This window comes from Metopolophium dirhodum, chromosome 8 (genome assembly GCF_019925205.1).
Source record: "Metopolophium dirhodum isolate CAU chromosome 8, ASM1992520v1, whole genome shotgun sequence".
In the NCBI taxonomy this organism is placed as follows: domain Eukaryota; kingdom Metazoa; phylum Arthropoda; class Insecta; order Hemiptera; family Aphididae; genus Metopolophium; species Metopolophium dirhodum.
The window spans coordinates 31,775,201-31,802,723 of record NC_083567.1 but is presented as its reverse complement, the minus strand read 5'-3'; the positions used below and the strand labels follow the sequence as shown (position 1 = coordinate 31,802,723).

At 34.0% G+C, this 27,523-nt stretch overlaps 1 protein-coding gene across 2 annotated transcripts in view; it reads left to right on the top strand.

Moving 5' to 3' along the window:
- LOC132949861 (paired box protein Pax-6-like) overlaps positions 1–27,523 on the top strand; it is a 54,340-nt gene that overhangs the window by 14,853 nt on the left and 11,964 nt on the right. Inside the window, exons 3-7 of one of the 2 annotated variants that reach the window (XM_061020948.1) lie at positions 3,683–3,739; positions 4,341–4,506; positions 5,197–5,377; positions 13,548–13,714; positions 13,938–14,047. In XM_061020948.1, coding sequence (XP_060876931.1) covers positions 3,683–3,739; positions 4,341–4,506; positions 5,197–5,377; positions 13,548–13,714; positions 13,938–14,047 — 681 coding nt within the window. The remainder of the gene's footprint in view (positions 1–3,682; positions 3,740–4,340; positions 4,507–5,196; positions 5,378–13,547; positions 13,715–13,937; positions 14,048–27,523) is intronic. The other variant, XM_061020949.1, reaches the window with a different exon arrangement.

Below are 27,523 nucleotides of genomic sequence, written 5' to 3'. Positions count from 1 at the left end.
CTCCCAGAAATGTATTTCTACAAAATGCCCCTTTCCTCTGGCTCTAGCATCAATAATATGTAATTTCAAGAAATTTATCTATTAATCAGCACAACTTCTTCCGAAAATAAATCCTGCGTGTGCTACTGTCCTGCCAGCAGTTACTGTAACGCCCTGCGTGGAACATCATAAAAGACGTTGCCCACCTATATGCGGTATACCTATATGTACGGTATATAGATACATTTTTACCTACCTCCCCAGCGTGGAATCGATATTGTGTTTGACGAAATCGCGACAACAATCGACCGTGTATACCATATAATGTTATATAATTGTCGAATATTGTATATATTGTATATACGGTCATACGGATAATATTATTATGTACCCACTTGTTTATCGCGTCGGTGCCGTAGACACTCGACACCAGCTGCAGGGCCGTCCAAAACGATTGTGTACATAGGTAGTAAAGGTACAGCGAAAGGATTGACCGATACCGCGCGTTTGGAATCGTTGTATTATTCTATTATATATAATAAATAATAATGAATGGTAACTGCGCGGGGGCGTTCTGTGGCAGAGTTTGCGACGTGGCGAAACCGGCACACCTGTTCGTTAAAATCCCCGCCGCCACCGTTCGTTATAATAATACGGTCATATCAATGCGATTGCTGCCGCTTTCTATATAATAGCGTTACAATTCCAAAACTGTTAAACGTCGTTATATTATATTAGGTACGGATACATTATAATACCCATATAGGTTTATACCGAAATCTTCCTCCTCCTCGTCGTCGTCATCTCATCCACCCCCTAAGCGACGGCGATTCAACGCGCGTCGTGTTGTTCGGTCGGACATGAAAGGCAGTTACACAAATGCGGTCGAGTTGTTTGAAGTGTGTGTTCCGACGACACGATATTATATACGGTCAAACGCCGTGCCGCCGTCATCGAAATCATTATCATATTATAGGTTTTATTGCCTGTATTTAGGTATAGTACAGATTTCATAAGCAGTATACACTCAACTTTGTCCTATGGGATATTATTTCTGAATAATATTGTAACAAATTATTCAGAAATAATACTATTAAGTTTTACTTAAAAATAATTTTTCATTCAATTAAATATATAATTAGCTGATCCCGCTGGCACTTCGTTGCCCGTTAAATGTACCAATTCTATATGACTCAAACTTTGTTCAATTCGTTATTTAATATTTGGTGTATGGTGTTAAAAATTTATCTTAACTTTTCTGTTGCCCGGAATAAAAATTCTGATTCGCAGCAATATATTATCAGGTAAGCAATCTACCTGTGGTAGATCGCGGACCCCGTGCTGTTTGTACGTAAGTGTATGATTTAACTTTAAAGTATCAAAATTGTACCAAGTTTGTCCTTTTTACTTAATTCCACCTACGGAGGATTAATATAATCAATTAATACAAAAACCTAACGCAACCGTACTAAAATCCGATGAATAAAAAAAAACAAATTTAACACTTTTTAAATTAGCCCATCTTCTTCCCAGAAGTCTAATCTACACACAAACATTCATTTTTATTAATACTAATATATAAAATGATAGCGTTTGTTTGTATGTTCGGGATAAACTCCGAAACTACTGAAGAAAATTCTTTCACCAATACAAAACCACATTCTTTATGAGTGTCATAGGCTAATTTAAAAAGGGAAGTGATCACCCCCGGTAGGTGCTCAAACAGGAATTTTGAGATTTACGATAGAAATTTTTGTTTTTTAATGGTTGGTATGGGTTATATATATAGATAAAAATAGACGTTGTTGTTGTTTTTGGCCATGTCGCCAGGTGTGCACTTAAGAGGCCATAACTCCGGAACCACTTATCCCACAGCGTACAAACTTCACAGAAACCATCTACATATCAATCTTAATATGTCCTGAAATTGAAATCGGTTTGGTGGATCTTGAATTATAAAATTTATTCAAAATGTACACTTATTTTTATATATATAGATAGATAGATAGATATACAATAATACGATATTAAAATTAATAAATTACCCTTTATAAAGTTAATAATACATTAAACTGTATAAGACGATGGTATGAAAAAACTTATAATGAAAACATTTTGTAAGTTCTATGTCCCGATAAAGACAAAATTTAAATGTTTGTTGTTTTTCATCGACACAATTTTAAGCTTTCTGCAATATATTCAGTCATCTCAAAATTCTTGTTAAAATATGTGTATTGTGTACTCGTGTATATGCTGCAGTTGTGTTCAAATTGTATATCAAAGCCAATACCTAAATATAAAAACTAGAAAACAATTTTGAAATAATCTATTGAATCAGTGTACAGACTCACATTACTTTTCATACACATATATCTACCCTATACAGGTGCTGAAGAAACCATTTCTAAAAAATATAAATAACCAAATATTAATATAAAATTTGACCACGAATGACTGCAGGCCGACCGGTGAACGTTATTTTCGATTAAAAAAAAAATATCATCCCTGCGTAATATACAAACGAAAACGTTTTGCGTGGTGTGGTTACCTTAATATACCACTAGGTATGTAATTTATACAATTATACACGTACCCATATTATATTTACCTAGTTGAACCTAGAAGTTGGCGCCTTCCCCGTCGGTCACGTGTATATATAGGTACATATTCATCTATATCGTACTATATTATATGTGCTATATAGATCATGTCCACCGTGTATAATATTATTATAATAATATGAACATACATCGCGTGTAATCAACGTCAACGTAATGGATGTGCGTCGCGTATCGTGTTTTATGATTATTATTATTATTATTTTGTTGTTTTTCTTTTTTTTTGTTGTATGTTTTTGTCACTGACGTTATATTATTATATTAATAAACGACGCGTACCGCAGAGGGTTGCTGCCCGGACCGCGGAGGGTTGGACGGCCGGACGTCCGGACACGGTGGCGCAAAAAAAAAATATATAAAAGCCACTCTGTCGGCCGCTACGAGGGCCGTCACCGCGAACGGTCAAGCGTTTTCCCCGGGGCGGGCGGACCGCGTACAACGTGTAAACCGCAGCGTAATGATCTGTTTGACCCTCTCGTCCGCGGGGACCGATTACACGATGTTTCCGGCGACGGCGGTACCGTTGCTGCTATTTAATCGCCGCGTAAACGCCGTCTACCACTTGAGCAACAGCATAATAATATCATAATACATTTAGATGTATTATGTTTATTAATGCCTACACAATATAGCACTATATAATATTATAGGAGGAATAGGTCACGGTGGTCACGTGGGAAGTGGCATGATATACTTGTATAGTGAATATACCTAATATTCCTAGACCTAGTTTGTGAGTTGTGTGACCAATCTATAGCAGGCTAATATAATATATTAAGTATAGACATTTATATGTAAGCTCTATTATAACTGTACCTACATAGATACCCAATTAACCTAACCAATTATAGTATTTTAATACATACGCGTGGATGTTGATTCCATGTTGACTATCGTCCACTCATTGATATACAGCAACAGTTCATTATACCTAAATCATATTTTTTATCATATGTTGCCATGCCCCGACTGCTATCAAACTGCACACTCCCTTGTGTAAACGTTCCACTTTAGTATTATAATAATATGATGTTTTATACACACCACACATAACTCTTATACCATATGATTTTCTTTGATTTCAGTTGGTAACACTGCTGATTACGATGGTAGGATTATTGCAACGCGTGAATTAGACTTGGGTACGAAAATTAATAATTAACACACTCATTACAATACAATAATATAATATATAGTATACATAATATATGATAAACACAGAATAAAAATTGTACAGAAGTGACGATCGATTTACTGTTAAGACTTTAATACAGAAAAGCTCCCAAACTAGCACAGCATTCAGTTTTTATTTCAAACACATTATAATATTTTTATCATATTATACCATGTGTCCGCAAAAACAAGATACATTCTATACATAAACTACTCATATTACTCCGCAGGTAGGTACCCCATACATATTTTTGAATTATGTTTGCAGGACATGAAATTAGACTGTTGGATCATCAATCTCCTGCAGACAGAATTTTAAAATGTGTTCAGGATACTGATTTATAAACTCAATAACTCAATACCCAGTTTTCGCGGACACACGGTGTATATATATAATTTAAATGTCACTCCTGCTATACTTTTTACACTGGTTCATACTATTATATATTATATTTTTAAGTAAACGTTTACAGTGTTGCCAACTGTTTACCTCTGGTAGAGCTGAGCGTACAACTGTTGTTCCAATTGCAATGTCCAATTTACAAGGTTTTGTTTTAATTTCTTGTACAGGGCACAGTGGCGTTAATCAGCTTGGCGGAGTGTTCGTTGGTGGTAGACCGTTACCAGACTCCACACGACAGAAGATCGTCGAACTAGCCCATTCCGGAGCCAGACCCTGTGACATATCGAGAATCCTACAGGTATCCAATGGATGCGTGTCAAAAATCTTAGGAAGGCAAGTATTCTAAAATTGGATCCATATTGTCTATATTATACTGGAAAACAGCATATAGTGTAGGGACAGAAGTATAAAAAGGTAGATATATATATTATAGGCATATAGCCATATGGTTCAATAGGTATATATGTCACATTTCAACATTAAATGTCTCTTAAAACATGGATCCTAAAAGTCACTGATATAGTGATATCTACAATATATAAAAGCCAATTATATATGTACTGTTTGACCTAATAGTATGCCCTTCATTATATTATAATCTATTTAGTAATAAAATAGTAATAAAAATATAATATTTATCATTTTAAATTATATTATATTATTGTTATATATACAAATATATTGTGAATTGGACTTTTGTCCGTATTAATGAATAAATAAATAAATAAAAAATGTAACCTATATTTACGAATCGGCTATTTTTCATACTATTGGCTGACAGTAATTTTATATAGATATATATGAATCGCCTATACAAATTTCAAGTTAAGATTCAATAAGTGTTTGAAAAATATCTATAGGTACAACACCGCGATAGACAAAATATTACGATGATAATATGACAATATGTTATATTATTTATATGATTGAATATATAACATAACATAATATTAATTATTAACTATTGTTTGTAATTTGTATATCACACGATATTAAAATCGTTATTATAATGTTCTACTGCAGGTATTACGAGACCGGTTCTATCAGGCCCAGAGCGATTGGTGGTTCGAAGCCCAGGGTAGCAACAGCTGAAGTGGTGTCTAAGATATCTCAATACAAACGCGAATGTCCGTCTATATTTGCTTGGGAAATTCGCGATCGATTGCTACAAGAAGGCGTGTGTTCCAACGACAACATACCTAGCGTGAGTTCATTTTTCAAAATCACACAAATATCTACATTGAAATAATTACGCTGAAACATATTATATTTAACCCGCGATAGTCCCCGTTTGTTTGAAAATAACACGCTCATAATTCATGATGCTGTGCTAATAATATTATATATAGGTAAATATATTATACGGTACACCTATCAATCAATCCTCTAGCAGACCGTTTCCACGGCTGTAGCCCTTCGACGGATGCCCCCCTTCGACAATATTATATTTTGAAATTTGCAGATGAAAAAATACGTTTGTTGCATGGTCAGAATAAAATATAAATACTGATTAGAGGTATTACCTACCTGTAATAATGTTATGTCGATATTAAATCCTATTAAAAAAATACATATATGTTATATATTATATATTTATATACACGTATTATTTTTCGATTTTGACGTTTGCGTGGGTGTGACCGCGGCCTCGGCGGCGGTGACCGAGGAAAGGGAGACACAAATCAGATTTCTTACGCATCACCGGATCGCGCCTCTCCCAATCAATGTCAACAACGCGCGTCGCCGCCGATCGTGTGTTTTACACACGCACTCCGTACCTATTTACGAAGGAAAAAAAACAAACAAAAGAATACAAATCGAGTATACACTGCGTAATACCTACAGCGAACTTGAAAAATTATTTTCCTCCCCCCCCCCCCTACAGTATGATATTATAATATTATATTTACATTACATCACATCAAAGACGCAATTTATTTTATTTTACATTTAAATTACAATAAACGATTTAAAAAATACAACAATTCACAAAATAGTAACAAATTATACTGTATCATACTGTAATTTATCGTAAAACATTTCAGAACTTGTAGGTAGCCAGCTCTTGAGCCCCCCCCCCCCACCCCTCTGGACTGTGTTTTTTACGTAATTTTTTGTCATAATATTGGGCTACAAAAAAGGTTATTTAATTATTGATAATTCTCCCCCCCCCCCCTCTGGGTGACTTCTGGATCCGCTACTGGTTACTACTATCAACTTGCTATAAAACAATAATAATGACGTGTGTCTTTTCTTAATTTTTCAAATTGTATACACTCGTTTCGTGAAAAAGCTTGTTTTTTTCTACTGTAATATTGCAGCACGAATTACTATTGTATAAGCAATTTGTAATGTTAATTGCCAATTGGTTACCTATACATATTTGATATTATATATTTGAATATTGGTTTTTATATATTGATCTCGTGTGATTAGGTAGGCCAAAAAATAAAAAATTACAAACATTTATCTGCAAGTTAATATCTTTACAATAACGTTTAAAACTTGAAAACATCAAATCAAATAGGTTGGTCGTAGACTCGTAGATACTATAATAAAACGATTTAATTTTACTACATTTTAAGTAGTATTAAATAAAATTCGTAGTACCTACATATATAATACTATATACCGAGTAATCCATTTTACGATAAAAAATAGTAAAACTATTATTTTTTCCAAAACTTGTGTTTAGTAACCACCTTAAATCAAAAATCATAAATAGTTTTGAAAACATTAAGGATTTCTTAAATAATGAGTGTCTTACGTTATAGATGGATAACCCGTAATTGTGCACCTGTACACTATAACAAATCAGATGTACCAAGGTTCTTAATTTAGACCACTGATAGAGAATAGTGGAAATACACTGAACACTAATTAATCTCATATAGAAATCAATAAAACTCGTGTGAAATTTACTTTCTTTCAAGTTTCTGGAATAGGAATTATTATTTATTATCTTGAGTATTTTAGATAATTTATTTTTAGTACCTTATACCTATACTTATTACTTTCTATATAGTCAATTAAACTTTTATCCATAGGTAAATTGATTAATATAAATAAAATAAGTAGGTACCTATATCGTATATGCATCATAAAGTTTAAAATTTTTTAACTAAATCAAACAAAAGATAAAAACAATAGGTACTCAAAAATTAGTCTTTCAGCCACGCGTGATGGATCCCTACTTTCTAATTTTGAATAAAAAAAAACACATTTCAAGTCCTTTCAGTGTAAAACATTTTCCTATGTTCTTCAGTAGGCACCTATACCGAATTAAATTTACGGCATGTTTTGGTGTTTTTTCATGTGAAATTTAGAAACTGCCGTCTCCATAATTAAATTATGAAATTATTTATTATTACGGTCTAAAGAGTTAAAATGAGATTAATAAAAAGGCATTTTCGTCGATAAAATTATTAAACATTTGCGTTTATTCATTTATTTATTTATTATAGTATGACATATTAAAATACAATCGTCTCCTCGTCTGTGAATAAGAGAATAAAAATGTAATATATTAATATGTATTATCATCTCGTCAAAATCATTGAATCATGCTTGAAAAACAATTTCAGTTATTAAACAATATATATTATTATAATATTAAATTATACATTTACCTATACACACCATGGGATTTGAAGAATTAAAAAAAAATAACCGTCACGTTATAAAAGTTGTGTAGGTAGTAGGTACCTGCACTCTGCATACATAGACTGTATACAATAAACTTAGGTATATAATATATAGAGTAAATATTTTTGAGATATTATGTATGATGTTCAGTCTCCAGTTTATTACATATAGTACACACCAATACACCAGGCATACTGATAAAGTATATTATATACATATAGTCATTATGTACTGCATTATTGCGTTAATAGTTTAATACGTGTAACAGTTTAGGACGAGCAATTATAAAAATTTTACGAGTTACCTAAAATTCGATGCGTATGCGCTTAAACCACAATCATTTTAATATTAAAAATCGTAAAATTACTAGTATATTTCCACACGACGCAGTTTTAATAATACTCGAATATGTATACAAATAACCCCTCTTTTTAATTTAAAAAGTTATATATTTAATTTGCCTATAACAATTTTCACTTGTTTGAAATATGTTTAAATATTTGAATAATTTACCTGCACTATACTTTGATAATTGATATATTCAAACTTCAAAGTACTTTATAAATAATAAAATATTTGTACAAACAATTTTTACCGATGTGATAACATATAATTTTTCATCATGTATTAATTCATAAAATATATATATATAGTTATTATGACCATACTCATTGATCTTAGTTAATACTTAGGGTATATATAACTATCGTAAGCTAAGTATAGTTATACCTACAGTATATATAGTGTAAAGCACTATAGTGTACCTATATCATAAAAATATACAGCATAAAATATTTAAAACCGTATCTAGAACCAGCCAAATCCTATGATTACAGACTTAACCTCTATAATGACTTTCATTTCATGGTAATCCACCTCGCAGCCTAAAAAGCGGATGATGCCTCATATTAACTTAATATAATATAATTATGTAAATCGACTTCCAGAATTCCAGCACATGGACTGTTTTTCTTCACTCTCGCGTGTAGAGCCTAAATCAATTATTTTGCATCATACATCACACGAACACTATTATATTATATACAGGCAGGTATACAGTCGACTCTATATAAATCAAAACTTTCGGTTTGTAGTAGGTATATAATATTTATTATTCACCTACCTATATTTTTCTCGAAAAAAAAAAAAAAAATACTAAATTACTAATTTCTTGGACCCTAAAACTACATGTAGTTATAATAAACGTTTGCAAACTACCGCGTGCAATGTGTATATTGTACATTATATTATTATATAATAGTGTAATATTTAGGCCTACAAAAACCGACCGTCAAACGTGCAACGACGACGTCGACGAGAATAATATTATAATAAAATAATAATATTATACACACGGAGAGAGGACGGGGACAGCGGCAGGCAAAACACCGCCACCGACACCGCTTTCCCGTCGGCGAGAGGATAAGTGTATACTGTGTAGACCGCGGCACGCAGGACGGGCGGGAACGCATATTTTCCACGCCTCGGCAGCTCCCCGAACAAACAGTCAGCCCGCCTTAACGTCACGGTCGCCGCCGTCCGCGTACACCGCACGCAGCACCTCGTCGCGCGTCCCCGGGGCACGTTTAATAAGCACCGACGACGCAGTGTATACGCTATAAGACCATAATGATATGTATATTATAACACTATATATAATATTATTGTGCACGAGCGAAAAAAAAAACGGTTTTTCGAGACTTATGTAATGATTATTATTTTTTGTATTTTTAAAACAATATAATAGCGTATGTTATCCATCGTTGAGTGATGACAATATTATCGTCGTTCCTCTATACACTGTGCAATAATATACGTAACTGTGGTACGCACCGACCGTTTCTCAGATATATTATAATATATATACGGAAATGTATAACAAGGTAAAGGTATATTATATTATATTGAATTCGTCAGCTTTACGAACATATATTATTACGACAGTGTTCGCAGCGGAAATCGACCGAAAACAATAATATTATATTTTCACATAGCTGTACTACGCACACATAATACAATATCGTACGCCAAAAACAGATCAAAGAAATTATCGTCCGGTTTCGCACATAACGTATTCGCCGCGGTGCACTTCATACAAATCTCCGCTCGTCAACGAACCGTCAATCGCGCCACATAATATACGAAACGGTGTCGGCAAATCCGTCTCATAAACGGCCGTTCACCCCCCATTACACGTATATTATTGTGATGTAAAGCGATTTTAATTGTCCGTTTCCCCCGATTTGTGGGAATTCGAAAATATTTTGACATTTCTACTTCCTGGAAGCGCTGTTGCAGTGCGTCCGATTTCTCACACGCGTGTGTATACATAATATACGTCGTGTGTAAATACTGCTGCAGTAGCGGTGTACACAAACACACACACACGTCTACGATCGGTCCACCAGACGCGAACATAATAATATAATGTGTAAAGGAACAAAAAAAAAAAAAATAATAATAATAAATATTATCCCCGTTTCAAAATAATGTATAAATACGTATATATGTATATACCTATATAGATGCGTGCTGCAGAGAGCAATTACAAATGTCTTTTATGCCGGTGAACTCCGGGAGTCATTTGTTCCACGGCGTGTCCATTGTTCGACTGTTATGTCGCTGATGATGGAGAGAGATAATGTCCCTTTTTCAATAGCGGGACTATTGTTTTTTTTTTTTACTCCTGTACAAATATAAAAATAGGAAAAAATTCTCTTTTCTTTTTCCCATTTTTTTTTTTTTTTGTAGTCGTTTCAGTGTTTTAATTTCCTACTGAGAAAGTATTATGCTGCGTACATTTTTCCCGTATCGTGAATTCAAATCCAATCAGATATATAACAATCCCTGTAGCCTATATATATCGCGACGATGACGAAGACATTCCTACTGGTTCGTCCCTTCGAGTCACTTCTGCAATGATTCAAATGCCAAAGATTATCCCCGAATCGACGTATATTTTTTAATGAGTAAAACAATAATAAATGGTGGCTCAATATTGTTGTGTGTTTTTCCAATGAAAGTTTTCATCATACGCTGACAAACCAACTTACCATTAATAATAACACAACATTTCATTGAGTAAATATTATTTTTATTTTATGTGTGTAAGTCAAAATGTTTAGCAGCATTGCAAAGATATCGGCACGATTAATGTAAAAGGTTACTTGGTCTACTAACTATTTACTATACACATGCATACAACCATGCACCGTCTAGAATCTAGATATTTGAAATGTACCTACACTAAAGTGATAACCCTGAAACTGAAATTAATGTTCACTAATTATTGTTCTCGCTAATTTCTGTTGGTCAAACATCAAACATATTATGTATTACTTAAAATATTTTAAAATAACAAAAATAACATCGAAATTTAATTCTTATCTAGTTTAAGATTTATTAATTTATTATATTTTGTTTATCAAAGAAACTTAAACAGGTATACACTGCAGTGTATTATATTACATAGCAAATACGTTAATAGTCGTTATATATTTGTAACATAATTGCATTATTTTATTTTTATTTCATACTATTATAATTTATTATTTATGTATTATTGCTTTGTGGATTTTCTTACGTTTTAGGTTTTAATTTATATTTTCATATTACCACTTATTTATTGTGTCTGCAGTTGGTTTATAACAAAATTCGTTACCGTTTTTATATAGTATAATTTAAAATAGCGTGCATGTTCTGTGTATAACACAGATGCGTGTTTCAAAGTTTTCGCGACGGACATATTAAAATATTTTACATACAAGTTCAGGGCGGGGGGGGGGTGTATGTTTATTATTTATTTATATGTTTTAAGAAAAATCCACGTTATTGTTTTAATAGGTACGATAGGTACTTATCTAGATGTTTATTTTATGTGTGCCTATTACTGGCTGAATTCACAAACGCGTGGTACGAGTGGTACAGTGTATGCGTGCTTTAGTATAATACAAACAATACCAGACGCGGAAAAGGAAAAATCTATTTTATATAATATGGAGAAAGAGGGAGAGAGACGGAGTAGAGAGAGAAAATCAGAAACCCACGGTAGCGCGCCGTGTACGGTGTATATATATATATAGTATGTATGTCGTATATATATATATATGTGCTTGTGCAGATATAAAAACGGGAGGGAATGCGTAATCAAAGTGTGAAAAACCCCAAAGTTTTTCCGGCGTCAACGGCGACATTAGGCGACACCCTTCGGGACAGTTTGTATATACATATATACGGGGGTGTTGTACGTGCAAGTCGGAGAGAAAGAGAGAGAGAAAGCCGACAAACAAAATTCATGCATTATGGATTCGTCGGCCGCGCGACACATCAAGACTCGCGCAAAACCCTTCGACTCGAATCCGCCGCCGTGATACGCGAGCATTTCTCCCACACGCATAACGCACGCACACACACACACACACAAGCTGTATGTATCGTGTCGATATATATATATATAACGACGCGGCTCTGTGCTACCGATTTATAATATATATATGCGTGTGTGTGCGTGAGTGTATACTCGCCCTGCCACTTTTGTACGGACCCTGCGCCGTATAAATCGTCTGGGTAGAAATGAAGAAAAAATATAACCGCGACGACAATACAATCGACGGCTGCGGAAATGTATTCCGGTCGGAAATTCGTGGTTATATACTTCGCCACGACCGGCACAAAGGACCTCCGCCGCCGCCGCACTCGCCGCCACGCGGAGAAAAAACCGAGCATACTATATATAGATACGGAGGAATAAAAATTGGATTTATGGCCGAGTGTAGTGTATTTTTTATATATTAATATATTATATATATATATACGAAGTGTATACACGGAATGACGACGGCGGTCTGTCTCCGGGTCTCGGGAGCGCGCGCCCGCGCAAGACAATGGCGACGCCAGTCTGAGCGCATTAAATTGATTGGAAATTATTTTTTGACAATTTTCGAAATCATTATCGTTCGCCCACTCATCTGCAGCAGCTATAGATAGCCACACTACAGACACACCGCTGTTCGAATTTCGCACACTTTACAGAGTATTTGACGTGCATGTCGCGCGTGTCGCGCTGAATTGCCAGAAAAAAAATATCAATAATTCACCATTCACATCCCTCGTATATACACGACATAATATTATATATACGAGAGCGTATATATATACCAATAAAACTGGCTACCACACATAATCATTTAAACTTTGTGCCACATTATTGGTTGAGAATAAATTCGATTTTAGTGTTCTTATATCATATATATGAGTAATCCTCGTCTGCTAACAGCTTAATTAATAAACGGAAATGTTCATATTATTGAACGTATCGAAATATTTATATAGCATGCGTGTTACTAAATTGTAGGCATACTTAAAATAAACTATAATAAGCGTTTTTGATGTCTAAAAAATCAACAACTGGTGCAGATTCGTGCGAGGTGAGCGGTTCTACGATAAAATCCTGCATGTTTAAGGTTCGTAAGTACTTCGTATGATATTTTTTTCATGAAACACGTTGAATCACTGCAGACAATATATAAATATACAACCATACAGGGTGACCCAAATTTTGCGCTACAGGTGTAAAGGATATTCCGCAAGAGAAAAATAAATTAATTTATACCTATAAATCCCCCGCTTATTTCGTAACGAACAATTTGCAGGATACGCCTACACTATATATGTGACAGTGATATAAAAACATTATAAATAATTCGCGATATTTATTAATCTGTGCACAGGTGTCTTCGATCAACCGCGTGTTACGCAATTTGGCGGCGCAAAAGGACCAGCAAGCACCGGCGTCCGTGTCACCGACTTGCAGCAGCACGGACGCCGTGTACGACAAGCTGAGACTGTTGAACGGTCAGGCGGCGGCGGCCGGCACATGGCCCAGACCCAATCCTTGGTGAGTATTATAATAATAATAATAATAATAATAATAATAATAATAATAATAATGTATGTATAATATTATATTATACATATACGAGTATATATGTATGGGTGATGGCGCGGATGACCGCACACGCGTATACGCGTCATCAATAATAATAATAATGTACCTTATACTGACGCGCACTGTCGTTATTTGTTTTGTCTTTTATTATAATATATATATATATATATAGGTACCCACCAGCATCTGGCGATAACCCGTTCGGTCCGCTACAACCGACCGGCCGGCTGAGTCCGAACGCCGCCAATTGTACCGTCTTGCCCGACATACTCGACAAAAAAGGTAAGACGTCAACGATATTTATGATGTTGTGCTTTAATTAGTTTTCTTTCATGAGTGCTTTTACTTAAATAAAGTTTTTACGCGTCTAGACAAGCCGACAATAGGATTTTCATAAAAATATTATTATATTTATAAATTTATAATAATATATAATATAGTATTACATATAATAATATTATATTTATAATGGTTATCCCGTGCAGTCTGAGATTACAACACTGTCGTATTAACATATACATACAGATGCTGCATCAGCAAGATATAATATAATACTGCCACTACTTTACTTAATACTAATAAATAATAATGACGTATTACGCAAATAAAATAATGATTATATTTTGCGTTACACAACATTATGATAGTATATAACTATATAAGTATATTAACTATATTACACCTAAATTGTGTATTATTAATAGGACAATGTATTATATAATATATTAGTACTGTTGACACATTAAAAGCACTTCTTTAAATTAATTTTATTATTTGTTATTCCTTAATTATAGAATATATTAATTCACTTCAAACTGCAATTTTTCATCCATCATTTGAAGTTAAAGAAAAGTACTACAGTAGTATGCTATAGAAATTATTCCATTATCTGAAATATAATTGCGCGTAACCCTTTATTTTAGATATAACTTATTAAGCAAACGTATTTCAAAAAGCAGATATTATTTGTCATTTACTTTCTAAATTAAACAAAACAGTTTGTGATTAATTTCTTCGTCTGAAATTGTATTCAAGATTCAAGACTCGGTTTTCAGATAATGATGTAATAAAAGTAATTAACTGCAAAAAACTAAATAATAATTATACGACATTTCGAAAAAAATCCTACAAAAACAATCCAATAAACGTTAATTTATTCCACCTATATACGGCAACTATAAATGTATATTACGTAGGTACATGATCCATAGTACCTATACATATATATATATGATATCATATACTATGTGCTTACAATCGCAACGTCTGTTAATTAAACCGCAACGACCAGTCCACGAGATCCTATAATATTACAACACCATATGCCATGTACATATTGATAAAATGATCTTAAACAATTGTTGGTATAGAACAGGCCAATAGGTACCTAAATATTATACGTGCCTATGGCTAATGCGCGGTATAATATATAGTAAACAAGAATCTTCATTTCACCATATCCTGTGGGCGGGGTCACCGCGATGATAATATTGGGGTTATACAAGGGGGCTACTGACGCCGCCGTACCTTTCCATGCAAGTAAAATTCTCCAGTCGGTATTTGTTTATTTTTATTTTATTTTTATTCTACTCAACTCGCGTGCGCTTACATGGGATATGCGCACACGGTTGGTTTAGATATATTAAAAAAAAAAAAAAATAAATAAATAAAAAACCTATACCGGCTCCATGGTGAAACAAGAAAATATTGTATCAAAGCGAAAACGGAACTGTGGACGGGCAGAGGGGTTATTATATTTAGATAAAGGGATCGCCGGCGGACGGGTGTGCGGCAGTATTACCGCAAAAAGGGTTTTCGGGCTCCTCCAAACGGTAACCATATTAAATTTTGCTATAGCGCGGAATTCCGGTTTCAGCGTCGAAACAATATGCGTACATATATATACGCTGCAAATAAACGGCGGAATGCCAGCAGCCGGGCGGCCATTGCGCTCCACGGCGGTGGCGCCCCAAAATTTTACGCGTATATGTATACATATAATATAAGAGAGATAATATTACAAGCTCGAAATAATATCTTGCCACGTGTACGAGATACACATATTATATTATTTTATTATAGTATGTGCAATGTGCATATTATATATTAATATATATTTAATACCGTGTTATTACTGCGCCATATTTTTCCTGCAGGAAACGTTTTGAAAAATGCCTGCAAACATTACAAATTATTATATTAAACATTTAAAACTTTTCCGTAACTTTGTTGCGTGTAATATATTAACATTATGTATATAAGCACATGAATTCGAAAATAAAACATTATGCTTTATAGGTATAGTTTATTTCTATTGAAACATATTGCACACAATAATATACCACAATTTTAGAAACAATTACAATTACGAGAGCCCTTGTAAGTTACAATGTACTTAATATACTTTCACATAATCAGACAAAAAATAAATCAATCTAGAATATTATACAGTTATTAATTATTATGTACTATGTAGGTAATGTATTATTGACATGTAATTTTGATTAGCTCCCTCTTAGCTCAAAAATAGAGATATATTTAAATTTAAATTATTTGATTAAATTCATTGATAATGTGACTGCTACTATCGCGTTGGAAAAAATATTAGGTGGAGTCAGGTTTAGGGCATGTAAAGCACCCTTAACTACGTCAAGTTACTGAGGCATACGCCTCACGCATGAAATAGGTATAGTTGTACATCTTGTTAAACCATATACAATATTATACATATACGCGTTAAAATTATTGTTAGGTACAAAATACAAATATAAATACTTCAAAACTAGCGAAGCGCAATAGTATAGTAGCCAGTAGGTAGGTAATATTTTAAAAAGGAAAAAAAAATGTTTGAAAAGTTGGTATATCAACTATAGGCCGATCGGGAGCTGAAAGAATCCTTATAAAGTATATACATCTTATACATATATAGGTATACCAGTATATAGGTGCAAGGTAGGTACCTACTTATACTACCTACACATAACAGAATATACCTATACCTACTGGTTATTGTATAGCCACGTATGGGCATGTATCATGTATAGGTATAGGTATAAGGTATGTTGTGGCATAATATATGTATACATTATATTTTTCACTGTGTACGTAACTACACTAAGGTGCTCTGCGGCACAGGCCATTTTGATTGCGCGTGATGTATCTTATTTTTCTCGTTGTTCGTGGCGGTAAATAACACGCGGATGCATATAAAGACCGGGTGCTCACGTCCGTGCACATATACATTATATCGAATAATATATTATGAATATAACGTATATTATGTACATAATATAGCCACCGCGTTATATTATATTAATATGCGGACCCCGCGCGCGGTATTGAATTGACGACGCGGTCTATCCTTCTCTCCCTCCATATACCTCCGACACTCTCACTCTGGCACATGCACTTATGTATTTTCAAAAACCCACCGACGTCCATTTAGCCGTAAATAATTTGCTTTGAGCCCTTCGCATGACGTGCGTGTGCCGCGCGCAGCTGAACGAATGACGTGTTATCATCGCGGTCCTTCGTCGGTTTCACGCACCTCCTTTCTTATATGTACTTATTATATTATAAAAAAAAAAAAAAAAAACGTAACGAATGTCATTTGTATTATTAGGCATTATATACTTGATAAAAAAAATGTAAAACCTTAGAATACGCGAATGTAAAAACGCACGTGAGCAATAACGCTACTGCAGAACGTTGGTGCGTATGTAACCTGCATAATATATCAATCTTAGTTTTACCCAAAAATCATATTGAATTAATATTATAAAGGGGATCCGTGCCACGCTATAGGATTTCGATACGGTTTGTATTTCAAAAGGTATATAAATACACGTGTAAACGTGTTATGAGATACACTAATACCGGTATTTAGTAATTGTGGTATTTAATTAAATCCTGCACGGGGATTACTACTGCAAAGTTTGAAAATGCGATCATGCTTAACGCATTGAACCGTTATCACTCGTAATTTTTTGTGTTTGGTTTGGAATTTAGTATATAATAGCTATCAGTGCTTCTCCGTAAAGTCTTTCATACTCATACACATTGATATTATCCTAAACTTTTATAAAATGGGTATAGACATTTATTAAAATATTTTTAAATTATATTATTCTCGCAAGATTTTACTATTCCAAACTTAGGTCACGGACGTATATAAATTATACTAAATACCTAGTAAATATACATTAAAGATTAAACATTTTTAGGTAGGTACATGGTTGTGAATTATATATTTTTATACACTAAAAAACTGTTAAATACCCATACGTTTGTTCATTCATAATTAACGAAATTATGTTCTAATAATTTCAATATTTGCAAAAAAAAAATACTTTCCATTATCAACATTTTAATAAATATATGTTTATTAATTTCAAATTATAATGTACGTAATATATATAAATAAAAATAATATTTAAAATAAATCTTAATAATTTTATTTAAATATTGTATTATTTAGATATTATTGTTTTGTGTTGAAAGATAACAATAAAAATCATTACGCATTATTTTTTATTGGAATTTGTATTCATATTTAAGTGATATTAACAACTACAATAAAAAATGAAATGTCAATTATTATTCAATTCAGCGTCAATAACAATAATGAAACCCGCTAGCTAATTACTAAATTGCCTAAAAAAAATCAATAAAAAACTGACAAAAAAAATGCATATATTGAAATCTGTAGCATAATAATTTAAATAATTGTAATCGAGTTTAACATTAGTTTCTATGATTTACACAGTATATTATATGATATTTACCTAAAGTACCAAAAAATACAACATGTGGGAATTCACTAATTAAAGTAAATTATTATAAAAAATTAATTTTTATATACATGTAGGCATATAATACTATAATACTATAATACTAAAATTCAACATTTCAAATCCTTCATATAACGTGATATATTAAAAAGGGTTTGTTACTTCAACAAATCAGTAGTCTGTTAAAGTTTATAAAGCGTGTTTATGAACCAAGGAATTACTGTTCTTAGCATTTACTTGAGATTTTATAGCTGAAGAGATAATTGTGTTCTGACGTGTTTTACGCAAACTTTAATAATATCAACAACAGCTCATGTTTTTAAAGACGGAAACTTTGGTAGTCAACAACTTTTAGTGACAATTTAAGTTGATTAGACTTTTCTATTCATAAAAAAATATTAACCACCTAACATAATTCTATTCTACATCAAAGCAGGATTTCATTCCCCACTTTTAACGATTAATTATAAATTATATGCATAGGTACCTGTACAATTCCAATCTAAATTTAATGTATTACCTACCTACCTTTAGTTATACTTAATTTTGAATCTAATATTTAGTGCTATCGTGTATAAAACGTGTATCGCCTTAGTTAGAATAATAAATAGCAAGTAGCAATTTTTAATTAATGCTTACTGATGTATAGTAAATAAATTACATAAACAAAATATGTGATTGACAAACAATAATGATTAAGTTTTACTAGCGGCAGTAGTGGTAGTATGGCATAGATATATGCATTAGGCCTATACATGCAACAAAAGTAAGCAAATGAATCATAGGTCACGTAAAACGAGATGCGCGCGATAGAAATACGGAAACGGTAAACTCTCCAATAGTGCAATGCAATAGTCATGCTTATGGTTATGACTTAGTAGCATTTGTCGACTTCGATAAACCTCGCTACCGACATCCTCGGAAGTAAATTTACATAATCACCATGTACATTATGTATGTTCATCTCGCGTGAAAAAACACGACAGTACGACACTATATATAATATATATATAGGATATTTTTCACGGTGTTTACCTGTTTTGTTCCAATTTTCTTCAGACTTCCGTTCCCCCACATACCTACAGAAATATTTTAGAATTTAAGTATTTTCCAAACTATATGATTAAATGTAATCTAAATAATCTAAACAGTAAATACATAAATTTGGTGCACGTCATAAGCTGTCGCTGAATGTTAGGAAGATAAGTTGGAAATTTAAAAAAATTACGTAATTATTGATAAAAAGAAAATCTGTGTTAGATTTTTAATATTCATATATTACTTATATTTATATATTATGTGTATATATTTTACTATATATATTTGAAGTATATACAAGTCCTACGTATTTAAAAATATTTCTTAGGTTATTCAGGTTAAATACATTTATTGTGGTAATCCGGTATCCGAATATTATTCGATTACAATATTACTATTTAAATATTTAAAATTTAATCATAAATGACATAGACATTATCATATAAACTGCCAATAATATAAATTATAATTATGGGTGTACCTATAAAATATATTTTATAATGTAATACGAGAACGAGTTACGATCATATAAGCATTTCTTCTATAGTAGAATAAAGTTCCAATATTATTATATTAATTTTTAATATGTCCATACTATTTATAACTTGATGATCATTTATTTTTAAAATGTCCAACCTATACCGATGAAACCTTATATAGTAATGTGTTCGTATGCTATACGTGTGCTTTTTGCAATGTCATATTCATATACTTCTATAACATTATAACATATTCACTATTCGGTATACATATACTCACTACCTATATACTGCAGTGTATAGGTGATTTAAGTGATGCGATGACGTTGCAGTAGTATAGCTGATTAATCACGTTAAAATAATATAGGCACGCGTGTATATACCTATCTATATTGTATTATGACTATAATGACCGTTTATTTCAGCGGAAAGTTCACGTAAGCCATCTGTAAATTAATACCGTGCAGTATACAATGTAATACATGTCATCGCACGTGTATGTATATATATATATTTATAGGGTAGGTACGGTATTAAACATTATATATACTATATTAAGCGTGTTCACCGCGGTACACTCGTATTAGTTATAATATGCAGTGGTGCGATGGTGGAAAATGTTTTAAACCGAACAAACGACCAAACACAATGGTCGACGTGCCCCCCTAAAAAAAAAAAAATCGCGAAAAAACAAAGTGTATATAAAACGTAACTTTCTGAATTTGACAATTCGTTTAAAAATAATTACGTCTCGTTTATTTTTGCCGACTTTGAGTGAGAGGGAGAAAAGGAGAGCTGGCGAGAGAGAGAGAGTAGAGAGAGCGTGCTCGCGTGCGACAGCGGCGGCGACCGTTTTGCGCGGGAAATCTTTTACGGTTTGCTGGCCTCGGGCGCCGAAAAGGGTAACGTTGTTGCAGTTATTTAACGGGATATTCCTGTTTGTGACATGCTTTTGTAATACCAGAGAGACAGAGCGAGAGAGAAAGAGAGACCCTGCGCTTTAATCCGATTAAAAATTATCAAAAGCCGCGCGTTGCCTCGCGGCTTTCCCGGAAAACAATTTAAATTGCGCCTACACGACCGTCTCATCGTCCCTAGTCTCCGCCCCGGCTGCTGAGGCGACGGCGCACTCGTGATGATATTATGTACACACAGCAATAATATATATATATATGCGTATCAGACGATTCGGAGCGTGCGTGGTTCGACATCAAATATTATAATTTTTCGTGCCGCACTCTTGTTCCAAATCACGCATATTAAGTTATATAGAATAATATAATGGATGCACGAATAAATATTATAATACTTATGAATTATGATGCATATAAACACACAGACGACGAATACAACTTTGGCGGTCTGTGCAGTGTATAAGCACTCTATAAAACCTATGTTAGCCAATGACGGCAACTCGTATGGTATCGTGTAATTTATTATATAATTATCGTGCGGTTTACTGCAAGTTTTTTTTATACCACTGTGCACTGCAGCTCTTGCATGCAGGAAACTAAATTTCGCAAAAAGGTACGTTACTTGCAAAAGTCGATTGTTCCTGTACCGCACCGCGATATATAATATATTAGGTATACCTACCTAAAATAAACATATACACATTATACGTATTACATTATAATCGATTGATTACTTAAGGACGCGTAAATATTAAATAGTAGCAAGGCGCGTGCTTGAGGGCGATTTCTTTCTTGTACATTATGTACCAATCGCCGATGTGAGCATACAATAACATACATAATAGTAATAATAATAATAAAATGTATATTTTATAATATTATAAAAGACCTCTTGTCGCCGCCGTCAACCGTTATTGTTTCGACGACCACGACTGCACAGCACGCGCTGCTTTTCGACGACGCGCACCGCGAATCGCATGGACATTAACGAAATAATATTATTATATATGTATTTGTAAAATCCGATTAATCGCATTGTGTTCAACCAATCGAGAACCGCATGGGCCTCGGGAGTCACTGCGTATGGCTCACTGGAGCGTCGTTAATCGCGCGCCCGCCGTTATATACGTTTTTACTCCGCAGGCGCGTGGTACGACTATAATAATTATATATAGTACAACTCTATAATATACTTTAGCCACAGTCACTATTATTATATTATATTATGTTTGAGATTTATATACGAAAATAAATATATATAGGTATATGTTACGAAGTAGCCCTGTATAGTAGATAATAATTAATAATAATTTATATATACATAATGTTGTACAAATATAACATGAATGCTTATATATTTTGCTTTCGGAGATTTTTGTTTTACGGACCTTGACGAATATGATCGGGTGTTCGCACCGTATACAATACGCACAAAGGGGTCGTGTGTAAATAATAATAAAGACGGAGGCGACACGTATAATTATATTCGATTAGATTATAATATTATCTTGTAATTTTCCTCTCGGTATATTTTCCACACATACACCGAGCAGCCCCTCGATATTACACACACACACACACACACACACACACACACACATAATGAACTTGAACAGTTGAGCGCGACGCTTATTGCACGAGTCCGGAACTGTGAAGTGTAAAGTATACGAATTACTTAATTATTACTCAAGTTATATTACTCACTGTAATTGTAATATACCCATATCAATAAAATAAGTGTTATGTCGTAACTTTGTAAGACCTAATCTAATAAGTAATAACCTATAACACGCTATATTTTCACAGCAATCATAAGTTATCAATCATAACATTACTAAATAAAAATACACCGTGTAAATAGGTTATACTCTATATTATTTCTTATGTTATAATAGTCATATCATATAATATACTCTACATTTTATATAATATTATTTTTATGTATACATTCGTGGTGGCCCACATGCTGTATGATCAGGGGAGATTTTACGTGGGGGTGTGGGGGATTTGACACCCCCCGAATGTCTGCAACTGTAAGTACTAGTCGACAATTTTCAGAAATCGAAAAATGTAGTATATTATGAGATCATTGAAACTTTCATATTATTAACAAGTAAAACTAGTACACATTATGCATTAAGTATTAACATAATATAGAATATAGATTACTTGTAATAATTTATCCTTAATTATTTTCGGCAGTCGGATAATCAATATTAGGTACCCAGAAGAGCCTATATTATTGTGTTCGTGTAATAAAATTGTTTTCACTAATATTAATGTATACAAATAGGAATGGAAAATACCGATTTCGCAGTATTAGAAATATGTACCAGAACTTTAAATCCAACTTTTTATAGATTCTTATAGATTTTATAGATAAATAAAAATAGTATTTTTTGATTCAGTAGAATATGAATCAAATTTGTTTCTAGGTCAGCATTAAAATGAATAATAGAAAAAAAAAACGCAATTTAATAACTATTTGATCCCTAATAGTTATTACTATAGGAAATGTAATTATTATAACATTAAGTATACAGTCGGCGGATTTATTCTTGAAAGTCGGCAATATTCACTCCAAACCCCCCTAAAAATAAACTCTAGGATCGCCCCTGTGTATGATTAGATTGACGAGTAGGCGCGATTTTATTACCTACATGATATTATTATACACATATTCGCATGCGAAAAGATTTGCGCGATCGAAAATAATTAAACGCCGTCTTTTGTCGTGCCCATCTATATAGGTGGTTTAGCAGCCAAAGTTCGGCAGCCGTTTGTCCTATACTTTTCGTCCGCATAAATTAAGCCGTTCGCAGAAAACGTTCGCGGAAACACGCCCAATCTGTGTATAATATAGCTGTACGCCTGTACCTATCTAATACACGGCGGTTCCATACTTCTATTTACCGCTAGTTTTTACACGACGTGACGACAGTGCAGGGCCCTATATATATAGGTAGTACAATAGTAATATCATAATAATACGATATCGCTGTAGTTGGCTCGCGCGACTTCAGATAGCGATCCGCGAGCAATATAATATAATAATATACACATTACACGCACACACAAACAGGTATATTATGTGATATAATATTACATGTGGACACGAGCCCATGCCGTGAAACCACCGGTGTGACGGCGATCCATTTGTTGTATTCGCGACGACCCTCGGCTGCGGCGGTGTGGTTATGATAACAGCGATATAGTTTATATTATATATTATTACGCGTAAATATATATATTATACATATATATATATATATATAGGTACATACGACGTCGGTATAGTAGTGCCCATCAATCCTGACACACACACATATATTATTATAATGTATGCCGTCGGCGGGCGTTACCGCGATCGCAGTATACCTACCTACCTACCTACCAATATATATTATAACCGTAATAATTTCTCTCTCTCGGTTCGCCTCTCCCGCATATACGCGTGTACCTACGTATATATATAATATACCGCTACAGCGCCGGCGGCTCGGTTATTCTACTAGATAAGCGAACACATATATAATATTTCGCTATATAATATTATATGACGCGCACACGACGCGGTTACAAAAACATTGTTTGCCGCCCGCCACCTATATACGCGCGACGTATCTGCCGGTTGAATAATAGTGCGGCGTACTATATAATATGTGCCCATACCTATATAGTGTACAGCACGAGACCGATACGGCAACGTTGCGACGCGTATTATATATATATATACGGCGACGAAGACACGGTGGTGGAACGAGAGGAGGACACGGCAGAGATACGGTAGCAGGATGGATATGGCGTATGGAGGCGGAACGGGGGTGAGAAACTGGCGTGGTAGGAGCCGGAGGAAAAGTCGCGAGCGCGCGTGTGTGTGATAACGAGCGTGGCCGCCGCCGCGACGTTATTTAACCGACGGGCCGCCCAAATGAATGGGAAGCGTTCGAGTAGAAAGTTGCCGATAAGACGGAACGAACGCGTTCCTACAGTATATATATATATAATAAACGCTCGCTCCGACCTCTCTTCTGCTGCTGTTGCTGCTGCCGTCGTCCGGAGCGTCTCTCTTATCGTCGTCAGAGCGCGCGCGCCGCCCACCCGCCACCATCATAATATATATATATATATGGCTGCTGCAGGACTATCATCTTTTTATTATATATATATATATATGAGTGAGTGTGTGTGGGTGTACAGAGAGTTTGGCGCGACAACTGGTCCCCGCGGTGAAAAACCTAGCGCCCCCTCGGGCTGTTCCATCCGCTACCAAAGAGATTTCGCGATACCGTTCCTCCCCCCCCCCCCCCATTTCCACCATCTTTAACCGAACGTTGTGGCGTATCGCGTAGGTATGTATATCTTCTAATGTAGTATACGACATAATACAAACAGGCCTTGTATAATAGTTGTATGCCATAAATTCGGCTGAAATTTAATGTATATAACAATATACCTATTATTGTTCAACTATAATTTTATATTTTAATCCTTATAGCTGTTATATTGTTTTGAAACCGTATTTAAAAATGTATCCTCTCCATTTTTCTCTTTTTTTAAATTTGTTTTTCTTGTTTACTTTACTTATCTTTGGTATTAGTATTATAAGTTACTGCAGAATTTGATTAATAATCATTATATGTTTTATTATTTTGTCTCTCACCAAGTTTAGTTTTAAGTACTCTTGCCCTTCGATAAGAGGTGGAACCTTAGTAAAGGGCAATGCTAGTTTTATTTTCTCTTAATGTATATTTTTCACCTGTACCTACTATATTTTAACTGACAATAAATTATTATTATTATATAATAGTATAGGTACATATAGCCTATGTAGGCAATAATGTAATATACTCATTCCTGATGGAAACTATTATAATATTGTTCACGAGAAAATTGCAGTTCGTCTGCGACAATCAACAACCGACAACCGTATGCTATACCTGCAATTATTTTTTTAATACATATATTTAAAAAAATTTGCTTGAATAGGTAGTTAAAATGACGGTATAAATAAATACATGTCTGATATATAAAAGTGGAAACATTTGTAATTTTAATTTATAATTTTATAACTGAATAGTTTATTTAAATGGATAACGTATAGATTGAAAACAATTTATGGAGTTACGCTGCTTCGGAGTAATTTATAATAATAATATATAGGCATAGGCGAAACTAGACAATTTCATTAGATTGGCCTAACCCGTTGTTTCACCTATGTATAATATAATAGGCATCAAAAGTTCTTTATTTGTAAAAAAAAATAGTCAACAGCGTTTTAAATTTTTTTGGTTAGTAATTAATGCATATCAGATTACTCATACATTGGTATTATATAGGACCTACCTATGTTAATATTGTAGTATTATAAACCAACCGTTTTCTATGGTTAGATTGTGTATTTATGTGGAACGTAAGTATTAAATAATATACATTATATTATAATATGAGTATCTATACAGTGAGACGAAGCTGAACAAAATGCAATAAAAATGAATACGACCGTATTATTGACGAGCTTTTCCTGCGTATGCGAGAAACGTCGGTCGTGCGTGCCACACCGCGTCGAGTGATCGGGGAGTATCGGTGGGAGGAAAAGTGTGGCGTAGTTTTAAACGGTCCCGCGAGAAGAAGGGTTTTAAATGTAATATTATATTATAAATGCGGCGCGCGCGTTATTATTATTAACGAGAGATTTTTATTTATCTTTTTTTTTTCGCACCGTATAGACCGCGTTTTATGACGGTGACAGTATATATTATTATATGTACGATCCAGCATAATATAATAATACACACACACACACACACACACACACACATATATAATATATAACGTGTATTTATAGCCGTGTACATAATATTACATATGTGCGTAATACTGCGTGTACGCGGTGAAAATCGTACAAAGACACGCACACATAGACCAAACTGCACCCCCCTGACCCCCTCCCCCCCTGCGCGAACCAAAAACACACACCTCCGGACCGATTTTTGTCACGCCGGCTGTTATACATATATTATGCGAGTGCCGAGCGGATCGAGCGCGTTATGCGCGTACGTGTATATTTATTATTATATATATTATTATTATACGTACAATATCGCGTGTGTAATATATAAATTTAAAAAAAGCCCTTTTTTCCACGACGGACGATCGGCGCAGAAAAGGATGGCGGGTGAGGTATATACATGGGGAGACGAAAAAAAATGTATATATATATATACACGCGGTCGAACCCCTTGTGTCGCGCGATGTACCGTCCCCAAAACCCGACCCGCCGATCCGCGCGGTCCAATGAACAATTTGAACCCCCTAAAAGTCGGCCCCTGCGCGCACACACACACACACACACACACAAGCGTAACGAGCAGCGACGTACTTTAGTGTGCGTGTCTGTATATGTATCTGCGAGAGCGAGTATATATATATAAACTATGCAGGAGAGAGAGATAGAGAGAAAGAGAAGGGATGCTGTAATAATCATCTCTCCGATTTAGGGATGGACCGCGACTGCAACGATTGTATATTATATAT